This window comes from Nelumbo lutea, chromosome 3 (genome assembly GCF_056320005.1).
Source record: "Nelumbo lutea isolate HS-2025 chromosome 3, American lotus-T2T, whole genome shotgun sequence".
Lineage (NCBI taxonomy): Eukaryota > Viridiplantae > Streptophyta > Magnoliopsida > Proteales > Nelumbonaceae > Nelumbo > Nelumbo lutea.
Window position 1 is genome coordinate 60,267,443 of NC_142686.1, and position 20,658 is coordinate 60,288,100.

Consider the following 20,658-nt stretch of genomic DNA (forward strand, 5'->3'; position numbering starts at 1 on the left):
CCTGGCCGAATTGCAGATCTGTAGAAAATAAAACGAAGATCAAATGGAATGAAAATAAATTGCAGAAAGTAAATAGATGAACTGAAATTGAAAGAATAGAAATTATAACTAAAATAAAGTAAAAGTGGTTGGGATCCAATTCCAGTGGTGGCATTAGTGGTATTGATCAAATGGAATGAAAATAACTCTTGCTTTCAGATTTTCACAAAAACACCCCCTCTCTGAGTTGGAATTCACACCAACTTCCCAAAATCTGCATTTCAACCATGAAAATTTTCCAGTTTTGCACAGAATTTGCATAGGGACCCTCAGAGGTCACAACATTGAAATTAACTGGGAAAATGACACAATTTGACTAGTCTAAGGTTGAAGATACCCCTGAATTGATGCCCTTAAGGCATCAAAATGCAGAGTTATCAAGGAAGTAAAGGCATAAACCACTACAGAATCCCATCGAGCTAAGCCTTCTGTCTTACCTGGCCGAAATGCAGATCTGCAGAAAATAAAACAAAGATCAAATGGAATGAAAATAAATTGAAGAAAGTAAATAACGAAACTGAAATTGAAAGAATAGAAATTAAAACTAAAATAAAGTAAAAGTGGTTGGGATCCGATTCTAGAGGTGGCATTAGTCGTATTGATCAAATGGAATGAAAATAACTCTTGCTTTCGGTTTTTCACAAAAACACCCTTCTCTAAGTTGGACTTCACACAAACTTCCCAAAATCTGCATTTCAGCCATGAAAATTTTCCAGTTTTGCACAGAATTTGCATAGGGACCCTCAGAGGTCACAACATTGAAATTAACTGGGAAAATGACACAATTTGACTAGTCAAAGGTTAAAAATACCCCTGAATCGATGCCCTTAAGGCATCAAAATGCAGAGTTGTCAAGGAAGTAAAGGCATAAACCACTACAAACTCCCATCGAGCTAAGCCTTCTGTCTTACTTAGCCGAATTGCAGATTTGCAGAAAATAAAACGAAGATCAAATGGAATGAAAATAAATTGCAGAAAATAAATAACGAAACTGAAATTGAAAGAATAGAAATTAAAACTAAAATAAAGTAAAAGTGGTTGGGATCCGATTCTAGAAGTGGCATTAGTGGTATTGATCCAATGGAATGAAAATAACTCTTGCTTTCAGATCTTCACAAAAACACCCCCTCTCTAAGTTGGACTTCATACCAACTTCCCAAAATCTTCATTTCAACCATGAAAATTTTTTAGTTTTGCACAGAATTTGCATAGGAACCCTCAGAGGTCACAACATTGAAATTAACTGGGAAAATGACACAATTTGACTAGTCTAAGGTTGAAAATACCCCTGAATTGATGCCCTTAAGGCATCAAAATGCAGAGTTATCAAGGAAGTAAAGGCATAAACCACTTCAGACTCCCATCGAGCTAAACCTTATGTCTTACCTGGTCGAATTGCAGATCTACAGAAAATAAAACAAAGATCAAATGGAATGAAAATAAATTGCAAAAAGTAAATAATGAAACCGAAATTGAAAGAATAGAAATTAAAACTAAAATAAAGTAAAAGTGGTTGGGATTCGATTCTAGATGTGGCATTAGTGGTATTGATCAAATGGAATGAAAATAACTCTTGCTTTCAGTTTTTCACAGAAACACCCATTCTCTAAGTTGGACTTCACACCAACTTCCCAAAATCTGCATTTCAACCATGAAAAATTTCCAATTTTGCACAGAATTTGCATAGGGACTCTCAGAGGTCACAACATTGAAATTAACTGAAAAAATGACACAATTTGACTAGTCTAAGGTTTAAAATACCCCTGAATTGATGCCCTTAAGGCATCAAAATGCAAAGTTATCAATGAAGTAAAGGCATAAACCACTACAGACTCCCATCAATAGCAAATAATAACCAACCTTCGGGCAAACCCCTCAGCTCAGCTCAAATTTGAGTTCAGAAATGAATTGGTATGGAGACTAGGCAAATTGGTCCTCAACCCAGCATCTGTTTTTCGAAGGAAGATGTATGAAGAGGTCCATGATTCCCCTACTGGTGGTCCCTCGGGATACCAAAACACCCTCCTCCATCAGTTGAAGAGAACTTGCTAGTGTTGGAAGGGTATGAAAAAGGAGGTTAAAATGTGGGTACGTGAACATGACATGTGTCAACAACATAAAATTGAAAACATCCATACCAAAAAGGATCTGTATTGATATTAGCATGGATTTCATTGAAGGTCTTCCTGTGCCCAACAAGAAAACAACCATACTAGTGGTAGGCTATTTCCTGGCCCACCCATATATATAATGCAAGACGTGGAAAGATGTTTCTTAGATGGAATCTTTAAGTTACATATCCTCCAATGTGTGCGATGGTGATGTTACTTTCACCAGTAACTTCAAGAGAGAGCTCTTCAAATTACAAGGTACTAAATTGTGCCTCAGTTCAGCTTACCACCCATAGAAAGATGGCCAAACGAAGGTCCTAAATCGCACCTTAAAGACTTGTAAGATGTTTTTCTAGTTGTTGTCCCCACACCTGGGCCTAGTGATCGATTGTCACTTGCAAAGTGGCGGTGCAATACCACATACCACTCCAGCACAAAGTTCACACCCTTCTAACAACACGGGTGCAATCAATAGATGACTAATTGGTGGAAAGGGACAACCTGCTTCAATCCCGAAATAGGATAAAAGGTCATAGCAAACAAGAGAAGGACTTAAAGGGAATTTTCCATAAGTTGTGCTAAAATAACTCTATCTTTAAGGACAAGGACAAAGAAAGAAGGTTAAATCTGAAATGGGTGGTGGGTCAGTTGGTACGTTAGCTGGGTAGTCCCAATAGATATGGATTCGAGTCCCTCTACCCTTAGCACCTGCCTTGGAGAGTTATTGGTATGTTGTGCTAAAATACCAAACAGCTTAGGTGGATTGGCTCAGGTTGAGGTTGTCCAACCCTAAATCTCAAACTTCGAGCTCAAACCTGTCCAACCCAAATATAAGCAGGTTAGATCTGATTGTTCAATTAATTCAGTACTTTCAATACATGGTTGCCCGGCCAATTGGACCAATGATCGGGTCAGGGTCTACCTCTAACCTAAAAAAGTACTGTTACTCGCTGCTGCCCATTGACTAGACGGTTGAATCATTGATCCATCTGACCCGTCTAGGAAAAAAAAAGGTTATTCGGGTTTTGGCATGATTTTATTTATTTTATTGATATCACCTCACAGGTTGACCCATTGATCCAGACGGCTGTAGACCCAGAAAGAAAAATGGTTCAACCTCGAGGCAGTGTTCTTGTCAAAATATTCTTCAACATAAAGAAGTTTTAAAATTCTGCCAATGAAAAAAAGCTCCAGAGTTCTCTCTATCATCTACAAAACCCTCAACCATTCTAATCTAATAAAACTCGTGTTTCAGACTTCAAAGTAAGGAAATTTTTTGGTTCATTCCACCTTTAGTAAAGTTAGGAAAACCTTTACAATCCTTGTATAAGATTTCATTTTTTCCCTTTCTTTTCTTATTTTTTCCTTCAAACCAAAGATAATCTTAGGGTTTGTTGATCACCAACTATCAATTTCTAGGGTTTTTTTTTTCTTTTTTAAAGATTATTCTACCATCTCAGGGTGGTTTAATCTTCTAGAAGTAGAAGTTTCAGAGACTGAAGAAGATTCTACCTCGATTATTAACAGGTGCAACAGCGAGGAAAGCATCCAATAATCTTATAACAATCAATGCAAAATTTGTTCTTTCTTTTCCTTATCTCAAGGACCATCTTTGTATGGACTCCACGTTTTACTCAGACAACACATTAGAACATTTCTCACATTAGTTCAAAGCAATAATAGTAGCCACAGCCACTATTGATATCAGATAATCAGATCGATTCATCATTCGTTCATCTACTCAAAATAAAACATGAGCAATTTTGTCAGGGCTGCTATTTGTCCTCTTCATCTTGCCACATGTCCTATTTACATATCATTTGGACCCACCCACCATTGAGTGGGTCCCACCAACTTAGAGAAACATGATGAAAAGGGATAGTGTTTTTTATTTGGGATTGGGGCCGGCCATTCATCAATAATGGCTTCTGAATCCTCTCCAGTCACCATTGTCCATGCACGAGTCACATGGATTGGCAGGCTAAAGAGGCAGGCAGCGGCAGCTCATGGCTCCCTCTCCTTGCTGCACTTTTTTGGTGGTGAACGACCACCCAACTGCCCAAGGCAGCGCTTTGTTTGTTCCACACGCAATGACCACTGATGATTTGGTTCAGCCTGGTGAAAGACATTTTGTTTGGATTCGTTAAGAGGTCCATTCACATTCACACAGGATATTATTTAATAAAACACAGTCGCCATTGATCTATCCGGAGGCCCGAGGGGAGAGATTTGAATTAAGACAAAGGATGAAAATTTAAGCCAATTAAAGACGTCCAGGTTCATTAAAGGCTTGTTTTTTTTCTGAAAGATCCAAATGAGTCAATTATTTATCACTCTTTGTCTTAAGAAGATCTGAATGTATTCAAGGACAAGTTAACGATTTTGGTTTCTATCAAAGCATTTGATGTTTGGTTCTACTCATAATTATTGTATGTCTAAAACAAATATAAAATTCAGTGATGTCAAACACCGACTAATGGAGATCATATTTCCTGTTACCACCATTGCAGGGCAATCTAAAGGTTCCCTCAGTAAAAGAACAAAACATCACGTCTATTGAGGCCATGTTTATATTTCACTGGGGGGTGCATGCGACCACAGTCGCAGGAATGTTTACTCACCGGATCCGTTTGGTTTGCAGTCGGAATTAGAAATAAAATGGGAATCAGAGTTGGAATGATCTATTCCTATGGTCTGTTTGATCTAGATAGGAACGAGAATGAGAATGAGAATTGGAATAAGTAGGAATAAGATTTCATTTTTAAGAGAGGGGCAGGGAATGGTTATTCCCTCCTCAAATGGGGAATGCTATTCCAGCAGGAATGAGAATGGAATTCCATTTCCACCCAACCAAACAGTTGGAATCACAATAGCCCATTTTGATTCTAATTCCGAACCCCTAATTTTGCAAACCTAGCAGAGGGGTTCCTGCTTCGCATGGGCTGGAATGGATTTGCAACATTGCTATCTGCTACATTAAAAAAGACAATGGTTTCTTAATAAGAAACTTGCAATTATAAGTACTCAAGTCTTGAAATTCATATAAAGACCCAAAAGAGATCATCATGTGCTTGTTTTTTAAATATAGCTTCAGCAAAGCATCTCATATAAAAGAATATGATCATATAATGATAGTTCTGAGTTCTACTTCATAGTTGTCATTTGTTTTACATCGAGAACTCCCACTTGACATGGACAGTAGGACCGTCCAGGCAATTGGTTCCGTTTTACTCCAAACTTGGTCGTTGGCCAAAAATTGTTGAATCAGTTAACAACCCATTGACCTGAATGGTCGAACCGTCAACCCATTGACCCGTTCACTGGTTTTGTCCACTTTTATTTTTGTTGTCAAAATGGGCCATCTGTTCGAACTGGATGGTCAAACCGTCGACCTAGAAACCGATGGCTAGAACAGTTCCATTTTTGGGTTGTTTTTTCTAGATGTCAATAATTAGATGAAATAACTTTGTAGTCAAAATCATGGGAAGGGTGGATAATATTGCAAGGGATTCCAAAACCTTGAAGGATAAATCTAAAGTAACCTTAAACACAAAAAAAAAGTGATACCAATTCCACCAGACTGGAAAAGCCAAGGAAAAAAAATCAGAAAATCGAGTCCAAAGTTTTGCTTTGAGACAAAGCTAAACATATATGCAATCAAAGAAAGAGACAAAGCAGATTGTCTTGTAAGAAAAAAAAAACATTATACAAGAAAACCCAAAGAAAAAACAAAAGAGAATAAATAAAATGGTGGTAAACTCTAGACCGTACACGCTCAAATAAAGCCAAGAGTAGAAGAAACCTTTGAATAGTGAAAATCCAAAAGCATAAAAAACCATGGTTTTCAAACCGCCATTGACCCGAACAGATGGATATTTCGGCTCAGTAACCATCCAGGAAACCGGTTCCGCTTTACCCCAACCCTAGTCCTTGGCCAAAAATCATTGAATTGATAACGCCGTTGACCCTAATAGATAGACATTTTGGCCTAGGAACCGTCTAGACAATCGGTTCTGTTTTACCCCAATCCCAGTCCCTGGCAAAAAACCGTTGAATCAATCAACGACCTATTAACCTAGGAGTCGACTGTTGACCCATTGACCCGCTCAATGGTTTTGACAATTTTTTTTATTTATTTTTAATTGGGAACAGTCAGGCAACCGGTTCTGTTTTATCTCAATCTCGGTTCCTGGCCATAAACTGTTGAATCGGCCAAAGACCCATTGACCCCGGGCAGTCGAACCATCGACCCATTGACCCATTCAATGGTTTTTGGCCTTTTTTTTATTTTTTTATTTTTGTTGTCAGAACGGGTCGTCTGTTCGAACTAGATGGTCGAACCATCGACACGAAAACTAGTGCCCAAAACGGTTCCATTTTCGGGTCATATGAGTCACACACTCGAATGACACAACACGTATGATACTACTTAATGGACCTCACACACTCAATTTTTTGCCTATAATTTTTGTTGTCAGAATGGATCATCTATTCGAACCAAACAGTCGAACCGCCTTTTTTATTTTTTTTAATTGGGAACCATCCAAGCAATCGACTCCATTTTACCCCAATTCCGGTCCCTAGCCAAAAACCATTGAATCGGTCAATGACCCATTGACCCTAGTGGTCAAACTGTCGACCTATTGACCCGTTCAATTGGTTTTTGGCCATTTTTTTATTTTTTTAATTTATGATATTGCTTAATGGACTTCAAACACTCAATTTTTTACTTGTAATTTTTGTTGAAGAAGAAGACTAAACACAAAAAAAAAACAAAAACAAAAACAAAAGAAAAAAAATGAAAAAAAAAGGAACATACCACACACGCTCAAAAAAGCCAACAATAGAATAAACCTTTGAATAATGAAAATCCAAAAGCATAAAAAACCATGGTATTCTAATCGTCGTTGACCTGGACAGACGGACATTTCAGTCTAGGAACTGCCTAGGCAATCGGTTCTGTTTTACCCTAATCCCGATCCCTGGCCAAAAACCATTGAATCAATCAACGACTCATTGACCCAAGTGGTCGAACTATCAACCCATTGACCCGTTCAATGGTTTTGACCATTTTTTATTTTTTTTAATTGGGAACCTAGGCAATCGGTTCCGTTTTATCCCAATCTCAGTCCCTAGCCAAAAACCATTGAATCGGTTAATGACACATTGACCTAGGTAGTCAACCCGTTGACTCATTCAATGGTTTTTGGTCGTTTTTTTTTTTTCAGAATGGGTCGTTTGTTCGAACTAGACTATCGAACCATCAACTCGAAAACTAGTGGCTAGAACAGTTCCATTTTCGAGTCAAATGAGTTACATGCTCGAATGACGCAACACGTATGATACTGCTTAATTGACCTCACACACTCAATTTTTTGCTTGTAATTTTTGTTGTCAAAATGAGCCACCCATTTGAATCGGATGGTCAAACCATCTTTTTTCATTGTTTTAATTGGGAACCATCCAAGCAACTGGTTCAATTTTACCCCAATCCCAGTCCCTGGCCAAAAACCGTCGAACCGGTCAACGATCCATTGACCCTAGTGGTCAAACCATCGACCCGTTGACCCGTTCAATGTTTTTTGGCTGTTTTTGTTATTTTTTTTTAATTTTTGTTGTTAGAATGAGCTGTCTATTCAAACTGGATGGTTGAACTATCAACCCAAAAACCGGTGGTCAAAACGGTTCCATTTTTTAGTCATATGAGTCATACACTCGTATGATACCGCTTAATGGACCTCAAACTCAATTTTTCCCTTGTCTGAACGAGCCATCTATTCTAATCAGACAATTGAACCGTCGATCCAAAAACAGTATTTTGTAATATTTTACTTATAATTTTTGTTGTCAGAACGACCATTCATTCAAATCGAATAGTCAAACCATCAACCTGAAGTCGGTGGCATATATATAAATTCTTTATTGAGAATTTTCAATGAAGAATCTTTATATATATATATATATATATATATTCATAAATTCATTCGTTGTGCAGATTTCCAGGTGGAGGAGTTTTTGAGTTTGGAAAGGTATACAATTGACTCATATAACTATTGGAAGATTCTAGATTCATTTTTATCAAATAAAATAAATAAGATTTCTTATACCAAAATAATTCCCAACTTTAGAAAATATGTATTGCAAATGGCAAACATGGAGTGAAGAAATAATAAGTTGTGTATCTTATTTGGGTTTCTTGTAATTAAACTTCATAAACTGGGGTTATTACAATATTTTTGATGTTTTCTTATTGCATTTATCCATGGCCAAATGTTCAAAACCACATACTCTTTTTTTTATTTCATTTGGAGGCTACAAATGACCTAACTTTTTTTTTTAGAAATGATCTAACTTATTGTTGCTGTTTTTTAATTTAAGCAGACCTGAACCTATTTAAGTGGTGACGATCATGGGTCCATGATTCAATTCTTTGGATTTTTTCATGAGTGTATACAACTAAAATTATAGCATGATATCATAAATAAAATGCATAAAATTCTAAGATAGAGAGAGAAAAACTAAATCACTAATGCGGTTGCCCACACCCCACACAGGCCATATAATAAGAAGACTTAGAGAGGTTAAGGGGAATAGGATGCAGAAAGTGAATCTTTATTAATACATTAAAGAGCAATTTAAAGGAATGGAAAACCAACGAGGATATAATATATGAAAATTAAAATATAAATTACAAATTGGTAGAATAGTTTTAATTTTGTAAAAAAATTTAAGAGACTTTTGTGGTTTTAGATATTTCCATTGAAATAAATTATCAATAAATATTTTGTGCTTCTTTGGCCAAAATTTTTGGATTTCATAACTAACTATTAAGAATAACTTATGTAGATAAAAATAATATAAAATATTGATTAATAATAGAGAATTCTTAGAACATTTCGGTTGAACTCTAAAATTCCAAAAATTTTGTTTGTGGTCAAAATTTTTGAGATTTAGAACCATGATGGTTAGTATTGAAAGGTTGAGGATCAAATAAGATAACTAAGGTAGCATTTTGGTATGGGTCACACTATATGTTTGGTGGTGCTGTAATTGGGGCGGATGCAGATCAGATCCAGCCATATCCGAATCCAATCCGATTACTGAAAACTTCAAACCCCAATCTGATTCAGAATTCTATATACTCAACTTTGACTGAATTATAATTAATTAAATCTATTTTATTATCTTTATGAAGGATTAAAACCATGACTTTTGAATCGCTATTGACTTGGACGGTCAGACTGTTTGGCACAGGAACCGTTCAGGCAACCGGTTCCGTTTTACTCCAAACTCGGTCTTTGGCTAAAAACCGTTGAAAAGGTCAACAGCCCGTTGAACTGAGTGGTCAAACCGTGGACCCGTCGACCTGTTCAATGGTTTTTGGTCATTTTGTATTTTTAATTATTTTTAATTTTTTAATTTTTTTGTCACAGGCCATCCATTCAAACCGGACGATCAAACCGGTGGCCAGAACAGTTCCATTTTTGGGTCATTTTTTAATATCATGATTAAAACAATTTAAAAAACTAATGTAAGGGCACCTGGCATACACTTGTGGAAGTAAAGGTAAAGATATAATATTATATAATCAAATTTAACTTGTATGACTTACACTAAAATCAAGGCAAGTATCTGTTTTATATAGTACAAATATTATATATTGTCATAAAATGAAAAATAATATATATATAATATTTTACATTTATATAAATTATAACATTTATTTTGAACATATATCATAATCACCATCATTCAAACCTTGTCCTATCTATATGGGGTTGGTTATATTAATCTTGTTTCACCATTGCATTATGTTCAGTGCCATATTCATTATTAAATTATGGGATAGGATTAGTTGAACACAATAGCTTGGGGCATTATCATTGGTTTCACAACATGATACACAACCATCGTATTCAATTAATTTGAAATTGTTTAAATCATTTATTGCTTTCACCAAAGTCCTTTTTATTTTGCCCCTAATTCTTCTGGCCCCTTCAACTTGTAACAAATCACTTTTTCTAATAAAGTGTCCCAAGGTTCCTTCATATTACCAAGGACTAAAGTATCAGTATCAGGTATCGTATTGGACCACACATATTCGAATACGAATATGCTTTGGAAACGCATGAATACGAATAAAAAGATATGGATATATCGAAAAATGCATATAAATTCTATAAATATATTAATAACAATATTTTTAAGATCAAAATATCCATAATTAATGTATAGGTACATAGAAAATGTATATTCTAAATGTATATGTGAAGAAATATATTATAATTAATATAGTGAGATGCATAGAAATCATAAATTTTATTGATAATGTATCAATCAAGAATCCTAGAACATATTATATATAGTTTTTTATAAATTAATACATGCATAAATTTTATAAATAATACATTTTTTATAAATAATATATATACTTTTATTTAGTTCAAGTTAAAATATTAATTAATATTTTATAAAATTTTAAGATACATATCATGTTCAAATTTATAAATATTAAGTACTAAAATAATTATTCTATTATTGATATATTAATTTGTATAAATTTCTTGAGATTAAACAAATTTTTAATATAAATGTGGATTTAAGAAATTATTTATTCTATTAGTTTTGAATATTATTTTTTTTTTTTTTGTTGGAATTGTTAAACACAAATGTAATTGTTTGCATTACATCATTACATGTGGACGCTAGAATAGAAAAAAATAATTTTATTTCATTAAATTTCATAAGATGAAAACTGGTTTAGTGGATCAAGTGTGTGGATAAGTCTTTAATGCTAAGGTGATTTGTGCATTTTTTACAAATAAGCATGCGAAAACACGTCATTTTGTATTGGTGCTTATACAACACGATATTTAAATCCTAGCGTATGACTACAATTTTAGAATTGTCCTTCCTAGTTTACTTCTTATTGTTGCGCGATTTGGCCAAGGGCAATGAGGTAAATTTACTCTTCGAGTTTCAAGCGTTGTACAAGGACCTCGAGACTTCAGAAGAGGTCGACCAAAGCCAAGGATAGTAAACCGAGGCGAGGACTATGGTAGTCGAGGACTACTGGCTGAGGCGAGATCCCTGGTGACCTGAGGCACTATAAGATAGAGAGTGTCAGAGGCCTCGGGGTGGATACCCGAGGTGGAGGCTCCGAAGCTCAAGTTAGTACGAGGTGTGAAGCTGAGGAGAATCCGAGAGTGCTCCTAGAGTAAGTCCTCAGATGCACCAGATCTCCCAAAATTAATACTTGGCAGGTAATGTGTGCGCAAGAAGTAAATGAGTGAGTAAATGTTGGAGTTACTTTGTTCTAGCCCCTTTTCAGGGGCAGTTACCTCTTATTTATACTCGAGCGTGCTAGTGGTAGGTAGAGATGAGCACCTCGGATGAGAGCCGTACTAGGTCAAACTATAAGCCCTGGCGGTATGCCAGATAGTTAAGTGATTGGCTCCGTACAAGGGCGACAGGGCTCTCGCCTAATGAGGTTGACGTTAGCAAGCATTAGTGGGTTAGGCCCTTTAGCCCTATGTGGGATGGACCAAGCTAACCCACATCACTTGCCCCCACTCCCAAGACCGAGGTGAGGCCTCGGCTTCAGCTTGTAATAAGGGTGGTCATTGAAGTGAGGCTTTGGCTTCGGTCATTGGGAGTAGCGATCGTAATGCCTTCAGAATCGTCAGTTGAGGGGTGCCCTGCAATGGCATCATCTTCGTTATTCGCGTCGTCACTCTTTGGTTCGGAAGCACGAGCGGGCAGATTGGCCTGGCGGGGGGTGTCCCACATCTTGCACGAGCAGGTCACCTTAGCGGGGCTACTGCATAGGGGACAACCGCCCCAGGAATCCTGTGTTTGCCAGGTTGAACGGTCTGTCCGGTGGTTTGCTGCGAGCGGGTCTTTCGGTTCGCTCGGCAGGTTGCTACAGGCGGTCTCTACAGCTCACCCGGCATCGTCTCTACAACTCACCCAATAGTCTCTAAGAGGTATGGTGAGACTAGCTCGCAAGAGCGGGGGGCTCCCACATCCGTTGGATCTACGTCGATCTAAACCGTCGCTTTGAGCATCGCTTTCATTTTTTGAGGGCTTGGTTTGGGGGGCTCCCGCGTCCGTTGGATCTGCGCCGATCTGAACCGTTGCCTTGGGCGTCATTTTGTCTTCCGAGGGCTTGTGCTAGGTGGTGCATAGCAGTTGGATGGTAGGAGCAGATTAGTTTCAGCTATTGAATTTGGAGAAATCTTGGTCGTTCATTTTCCTTTAAATAGGGGCCCTGGTGGTGCCTTTCTTCTCCATTTGGACTTAGACACCCTTGCTCTCAAGTGAACGCAGCTCTCTAACTCCTTTGCCCCTTTCTTTCTTTGAGATACTCTATCCTTTTTAGGTAATCTCACGATGTCGTTTTCAGACTCAGGTCCTGAGTGCCATGAACTCCCGAACATCTTGGGAGGGAGCTCTCCTGCAACCCCCTCTCCCTTATCTTCTCTATGTTTCTTAGCTGTAGTCCCGCATCAACGGGAGGTGGCCCTTTCGAGGGAGAGGCCAACCTCGAGGGGTGCTGAAGGTAGTCGTTGCGGAAATGGCTCTCCCCATGAAAGCGCCTCTTCGGCGTCACCAAGGGAACCTGAGGGATCTCCTCTCTCCGAGGGTGATACCGCGGAATTTGTCGCCAGACCAGTAGCTGGGAGTGTTGCCCGAAGGGTGTTTAATGCTAGCATCCCACGTTCGGAGTTTGATAGCTCCTTAGACATGTGCCAGGTCAAATCCCTGGCGAAGAGGGTCCATATACCTCAGTCCTACAGCCTGAGGGTCCCCGACGTGGGTGATAGGCTATGGACCCCCGATGAGGGGGAAATCTGCATCTACTAGCATTTTTTAGTCTGGTCTTAGGTTTCCCCTCCCAACCTTAATCTCCGAACAGTTGGAGTGGTACGACATCACTATCAGCTAGCTTGTACCTAACACCCTCCGAACCATCATGGCTATGATGGTGTGGGCTCAGCTTAGGGGCGTGGAGCTGACGTTGAAACTATTATGTGCCATGTTTGTGTCGAGGAAGCACACTTCTGAGGCCGACATGTACTACTTCCACCCGAGGAGAGGGAAGCCAATGCACAACCCCTTTTTCGTTCACAAGTGGAAGGACAAGTTCTTCTACGTCTCCTGCCTCGAGGGCTGGCGTTTCAGGTCCGATTAGGGGGAGGCCCGCATCATCGTCGAGAGATGTCTCCCACCGCTCCGTGATGAAGGAGGCTGCAGCAGCGACTCATCTACTTATGATGGGGACATTCCAGGTGAAGTTGCTGGTGGAGGAGGAGGTCCCCATAGTTTTTGTTGGGATTAGCCTAGCCTCCCTTGGTAGGAGAGGTTCCGTAGTTAGTGCGTCTTCCACGTTCCTTTCTTTTTCTCTTTGTTGATGTGCAAATTGTTTTCTTTTGTTGTTTCACAAAGGTGCCAATGGATTTCAAGGAGTGCTTGTTGGAAAAGGCCCGAGCAAAGCAGGCCAAGAAGAAGGCCGGTGGGTAGACGCTGAAGAGGCCTAGCGACAAGGTTGCCCCTACCCCGGGAAAGGGGGGGGGGATTCACAAGTAACCGCCAAGGAGAAACAGATGGTGGTGGCACCGAAGAGGATGGTGGAGGCGCCAAAGAAGCCAACCATCAGGGGAGAAGCACCTAAGAAGCCCACAACTCGGGAGGAAGCATCGAAGAGGTCCACGAAGGGGCCCGAGGTGGGAAAGAAGAGGCATGTCGTAGATGCACAGAGGGAGAAGCCCTCGCGGAAGCTTGCCAACATAGATAGGCAGGCCAAGGAGGTGGTGTGGAGGTCTGTGCTTGGGGAGCGCCCGTGTGGGCCTTCATCAGCCCCCCCATCAGTATAGGGTGCCTCCGAGAGGACCAAAGGGACTGGCAAAACTTTTTGCCCCCAATTGGGGCTTCGAGAGGGGGACTCTATCCACGACAAAGGGGTCAGCGGGTCAATTCTGCCGAGGGATTGCTATCGCCTTCTGCAAAGCGACCCCAAGGCTATCTACGATGAAGTTCTATACCACTTGGTCGAGGTAAGACGTTTCTTCAGTGCTTCATCATGTGTATGTTCATTTTATTTGGTTTTTTTTTTTTTTTTTTGTTTTTGCTAATCAGTTTTGTGGCAGGCTTGTCTACACTTTGTTGGCTTGGGGGACCGAACAAGGCTGGCCTTGGGCCATGTCGACAAGGCCAAGAAGGAGAAGAAGGCCACGGAGGAGAAGCTCCAAAAGGTAACCACTGCCGCTGAGGAGAAGCACCAGAAGTTCTGCAAGGCGCTTTTGGACGAACAATCGCTTTGGGACCGGCTCGAAGTTCTGTTGCAGGAGGCACGGCAAGGGCTCTCCAAAGAGCAAATGGAGCGCGTAAGGCTGGAGAGTATTGCCACGGAGGCAGAGAGACGTGCTGCTGAGGCCAAGAAGAGGGCTGCCAAAGCCCTAAAGAGAGCTGTTGAAGCCCTAGCTTCGGCGTAAAAGTCAAAGAAGGCAGCGGCCGAGGTAGTGGAGACGTACAAAAAGTCTTTTGATTACCTAGATGCATTGGTGGACTACGATTCATCATCTTACCTCGATGGCATAGAAGATACTAAAAAAGTACTCTTACTAGTGCTACCAAATTTTAATGTCAAAGAACTGCAGGTGATCCTCGATGCTCCTGCTAAAGACACCGTTCCTCGTCCTCCGGCCCATGACGAGGCGCAGGCATAGACTAATTTTTCAAATATATTATATGTATATGTATATGTTGCAATTATTGGCATTGGCATTTATGTTGTCCCATTTCGGTAAAAGATAACCCTTTGCATTTCATCTACATCATATAGAGGAAAGAAGGTGACCAAGAGTCCTCTCATATCAATGTTCTCATACATGGACTTCATTATCTATATGTGGTTATTTATTTTTAAATTAAGTTAAGTTATTAAAAATATAAGATGCCAAAATAAAACCCTCTCAAATCCTATTTGTTTGCACTAAAGTATGATATTGTATGTCTTTAAAATTGTGATAATTACTTTTAGGGGTGTATTAGAATTGATTGACTTTTCTTGGTGCTAATATGTGAATATAGAGAATGTTATTCCAAAATCTAAATGTTGAATTCTGAAAAATGGAAACTAATCATTTTAAGCTTGGATATAGGAAAGCCTATTTAAGTATTTAACAAACTAATTAGCAACTAATCCAATGAGTACAAAATGGTTAGTAAATGGTGAAACTGATAAAAATTATAAATAATTAAATATTTTTAAAGAATTAGGCATTTGATAATTAATTAACAATTATGCAATTAATTAGCTAATTATTAATTATTAATTATTATTTAGTTAAATAATAATAAAGCTAAAGAAATAATTAACAAAATAGTAATTATTAAAAATCATTGAATCATTGAGCATTTGATAAATATTTAAGTATTAATTATAAAATTGTTTTATTATTTTATTATTTTAATATTTAATATTATTTATAATATTTTATTATTATTTGAGGTCGGGGTGAGTATTTTGACCACTGATCAAGGTTCAGGGCGGTTGGGTGGGTTCGGGAAAATCCAAAACTTTGGGGATCGGGGGATGAGGCAGGGATGGTATTTGTTCACCTTGCCCCCACCTAAAACCCACCCCAACTATATTATATAACATAATCTATATATAAAAATGTTAATATATGTTATATTATATTATACTATAATATATTATATAATGTAAAATAGTTTTTGGTAGTTTTCGAAAAAAAAAATTAAATTTGGAAGTCTACAAATAGGAATAAATAGGATAGGGTAAGGCAAATTCGGGATCCCCATTCCCCACAGAAACAAAGATGGGATTAGGATCAAGGTTCGAAGTATCAAGACACGTATTGTGCTGATGGCTTTCCGATACATTCCTATAAGGACTGTATCGGGTCAGACCATGATTTATTTAAAAATAAATAAATAAAATTTAAAAAAAATACCAATACAGGTGACACGCCGTGTGTCGATACTTTGAACTTTGGTTAGGATTTCTAGGTCCACTGCATTAAACATAGCCACGATGCTCCATTGCCATTCCTATCAATCACGAACCAAACGGATACTTAATTTTTTATTTTTCTTTTTTAATTAATAAAAATAATATTAACTGCAAATTTGCAATTATTCATTTTATCACACACGGCCTTGCTAACCTGTGGCAATCACGCACGAAGCTGTTCTCTCGGCAGTCTCACACGAGCGCCGACCTCATAAATCTACGCGAGGAGCGAAACGTCACCAAAAAATGGTTGGACTCAGACGCGTCCAAAGGACTACGTGGCAGTGGGGTTTGTCTCATTGTCTGCTTGTTTCGCTGGGTTGAATGAAGACGGATTTCCGTCCAGGTTCATTTTCTCTCATCTATCGTGATATTATGTATCATCCTCTTCTGCCATGGTTTCCCTCTCCAAACTCCAAAGCTCAGACTTCTCGTCTCAATTTCTTTGTGCAGCTGCGAGCTCGTCATTCGACTGTGCCAGAACTCAGAAGAGATATTCCCATCCACTGCGAGAGAGAGAGAGAGAGAGATTGCAGGGAGAGAAGAATTCGAAGATGAGCCCGAGAAAAGGAGAGAAGAAAGATGCCTTCCATGTTATTCACAAAGTTCCTTCCGGCGACAGCCCTTATGTTCGAGCTAAGCACGTTCAGGTATTCAGACGATGTACTCTGTTTCCTGTTTTTTTCTCTTTACTGAATGTCAATTTTCTCAATCGGTTGAATCCATTTTTCGGTCTCAGATATGGAATAAATTGAAATTTGTGGAGGTTTCAGTTGCAGAAAACCAATTAAATCTTCTGAGTTATTTCTTTCTTTTTGTTTTTTATTTCTTGTCTTCTCTTATTTCTTTGTTCGTGGTGTTTTTGGAATTACATTACTCATTCATTTTTTTAGGTTTGCATTAATCATTCATACATTTTCAGCATCATAGATTTACGCAAGAAATTGATTAATACGAGCAAAAATCAGAAGATGAAAATTCGTTTTTGTTCGGCAAATTTCTGCAAAAAGGAATAATTTGAGATTCGTCTTCTGAGTGGTTAATCTGGACGGTTCATTATTAGTGGGCGGGAGGCGGGACCATCTAACATGATTCCAAATTTAGGATGATGGAACGCGGTCTTGATTGTTCTATGCGCATTATTGTGAGAAGTAGAACAAACTACTCATAATTCTTAGCAGAAAAGAAAAAAAAAGAACAGTACTCATAATTGAAGTTATTGTTTATTCGCCAAAAAAGGTTGAAGGTATATTTCACTTCCCGGTTCTTCTACAATTTTGACGAGTTCTGCATTTTGTGAATCGAGGCAACTGACTTGTCTATGGCTCGGTCGGCGAGGTAGCCCAGTTTTCGGATCTTTACTTTACCTTCTTCATTCTTGACCACTTCTCTCGCTTTCCTTCATATGTGCTTTGGCCATCGTTATCCTCCGTTTCTGCATTATATTACGAAAATACCCAGGTAGTTTCCAGAGGTGCTGTGTAGTTTGCTGCACACTATATATGAAGACAGTTTATGCACGCCCACCTTCTCCGGGTGAGCTTCGAATCTGTGGGCAGTAATAGTCGGTGAGCTTTCCTTCACTGCTTCATTAGATGATAATATCAACTTTCTGAGAGTAACTGGTTATTTGAACCTTTGTCAATTACTACTATAGGGATCTTGATATGAAACCAAACAAAACAGTACCTTTTCTGCATCTAGACTATCTGTTCGCCGCAAGGACAAGGCATTTGAAAGGTTTAGGTTAAGTTACAGTGAAAGTTGACGTGCTAAATGCGGATCAGGCACCGATTTTGAAGTACCCATTTAACATGCGATCTCGTTTGAAGCTTTAGGGGTCATCTGGGTACAACCCAAATTGCATTTCGTGCTTATTGTTTATTCTCAATGTGCAAAGTGCATAGCTGTCCAATATGGAATTTTGACGAAACCCACTTTGTCAATTTCTTATTCTTCTTTGATTTATTTGGATCTCAACGGAGCGTTTCCCTTTTTTTTTTTTTTTGTTTTCCAGTCCTTGCCGTCCAAACTGGACTGGGAATGCATTGGTTATCTGTTCTGTAGTAATTGTTTCTTGGGTAAATGTGATTCAGCTAGTTGACAAAGATCCAGAAGCGGCAATTGTTTTGTTCTGGAAGGCTATTAATGCAGGAGATAGAGTAGATAGTGCTCTCAAGGACATGGCAGTGGTGATGAAGCAGCAAGATAGGGCTGAAGAGGCCATCGAAGCTATCAATTCCTTTAGAGATCGCTGCTCAAAACAAGCACAAGAATCACTAGATAACGTCCTCATAGACTTATATAAGGTATATATGCATCCCCCGAGTTCAAATGAAGCCACGAGGTGGCATTGACAAGTCTTGAAATGTCACTAACATGATAACTATATGTGCAGAAATGCGGGAGAATAGACGAGCAGATTGAACTGCTGAAGCAAAAGCTACGAATGATTTATCTAGGAGAGGCCTTCAATGGCAAACCCACCAAGACAGCTCGCTCCCACGGCAAGAAATTCCAGGTGTCAGTCAAGCAAGAGACATCCAGGATACTGGTAATTACTAAGCTCCTTCTTGAATCACCTGCATGTGAAGCTTCCCATCCTACATATAATTTGGCCAACTTTGGTGAATGTGGGACTGCTGCACGTGGTCTCTGAAGTCGAACTGATCAAATATAGGCAAATGTGCTACACAACAAAGGCTAGCCTTCTCCCTGACCCCAATAGCCAATATCCCTCCAAGGACATGGTCTACCACTTAGCTTGTTCCTCCCTACTGATCATGATTCAGCTCATCTACCAACTTACTACCCGAAAAAAGTGACTGCAACTTTGACCTTTCCTTTACATGAAAAAGTGTGATCTTTCCATCTAGCTAGTTTGGATGCTAATAGTATATATATGTGTTCTACTCCTGGACCCTTTGAATTGAGACACCCATTGACCCACAGACCGTTCAAGATTGCACCAGTGTTTCTTCTGCAAACAGTCCATATCTTGTTCTTCCAATTTGACTAATCTTATTCTACTGCTACACAGGGCAATCTAGGTTGGGCTTATATGCAGCAAACAAATTATGTGGCAGCTGAGGTGGTGTACACGAAAGCCCAGCTGATAGACCCTGATGCCAACAAAGCCTGTAATTTGAGCCTCTGTTTAATGAAGCAGGGCCAATATGATGAGGCCCGGTCTATCCTAGAAGATGTGCTGCAAGGTAGACTCTGTGGATCCGATGACAGCAAGTCAAGGAACCGTGCAGAGGAACTGCTGCAGCAACTGGAACTGGAAGCACAGCGGTCAGCACCTTTGTTAGACACAACTTTGGGTCGCCGGGTAGAGGAACTGCTGCAAGAACTAGAGTCAGATGGCTATGTCCAAGGGTTAGACAAGTTGATGAACAAGTGGGGTACATCTAGAGCAAGGAGACTACCCATCTTTGAAGAGATCTCTCCATATAGGGATCAGCTTGCTTGTTGAGTTGAGTCCAGAGGGTGGGCAGAATAGAATATATAATTTATTTTAGATAGAGGGGGTACTTGTGTAAATATAGGGTATGTGGAGATTACTCTGTGCAATCAGACATGCAGGGTACCCTTTGTTCTTACCACAAGATGAGAAAAAAAAAAACCTAAAAAGTAGAGGCGGATGGTTCTAGTTGGTTCTAGTGCAATTACCAATTGTGATTGATTCTATCTTTGCGTAGTATTGCTGGGTCCAGTGATTAAGAAAAGCCAGAAACTGGGCTGAAATAATTGGATACCTAATCCAAGATCCAAGGGGCTTAGTCCCTCTGGTTTACCATTTTTTTAATAAAAAAAAATATTTAATCCTTGTATTTAGATGATAAGCCAAAAGAATATTACAGAGTGATGAGAGTAGGGTCAGCCACAACCATGAACCATCCAAACTAGTTTATATAATTTGCCATATAATACAAGACCCACAAAGCAAATTAAACTATCTGGTCACTATTGCACAAAAGTTTATATCTACGATCCATCCCAGCAATACTCAACGTACTGTAGAGGGATATTCACTAGATGTAACCATATTTGCTATTGACCAGTGACCCCAAATCCCAATTCTGTTTTCACTTTTCAGCTTCATCAGTAGCTTCCCCAGAGATGTGATCAAGGGCTGATGCAAAAATGGCAATCAATTGGTCTTGGCCTTCCACTTGTTGATTATGTGCAAGTGTGCAACATCATCCTGCATGCTCTTGCTTCTGGTATGCTCTTGCTGAGTTAAAATCATAATAGGCATATGATCTCTCACGTCAATGCATTGACATGAGAAATCATATATAAACCTATTCATTCATGGACTTCTAAATCACCCTTCAGCATTTCGATTCCACCATTAGCAATCAGAACATCAACTCCGAATTTACTGCAATTATCCCAAAATCCCACAGTCCGAAAGGGGGAATTAGTTTGTGTAATATTATTTAGAAAAGGGTTCAACTATGA

General features: G+C 39.0%; 1 protein-coding gene across 1 annotated transcript; it reads left to right on the forward strand.

Moving 5' to 3' along the window:
* Positions 1-16,528: 16,528 nt before the first annotated feature.
* On the forward strand, positions 16,529-19,879 carry LOC148865220 (protein SULFUR DEFICIENCY-INDUCED 1-like). Its single transcript, XM_088974277.1, has 4 exons — positions 16,529-16,838; positions 18,285-18,497; positions 18,587-18,742; positions 19,229-19,879. Exons 1-4 carry the CDS (start codon positions 16,584-16,586, stop codon positions 19,664-19,666), a joined length of 1,062 nt encoding a protein of 353 aa, XP_088830403.1. The 5' UTR covers positions 16,529-16,583; the 3' UTR covers positions 19,667-19,879.
* The last annotated feature ends 779 nt before the right edge of the window (positions 19,880-20,658 follow it).

Excerpts from the sequence above, each read along its gene's own strand:
- LOC148865220 (XM_088974277.1), top strand. The coding sequence starts at position 16,584 with ATGGTTTCCCTCTCCAAACTCCAAAGCTCAGACTTCTCGTCTCAATTT. Across the intron at positions 18,498-18,586 it reads TCCTCATAGACTTATATAAG|AAATGCGGGAGAATAGACGA; the intron begins GTATATATGCAT and ends CTATATGTGCAG. Across the intron at positions 18,743-19,228 it reads AAGAGACATCCAGGATACTG|GGCAATCTAGGTTGGGCTTA; the intron begins GTAATTACTAAG and ends ACTGCTACACAG.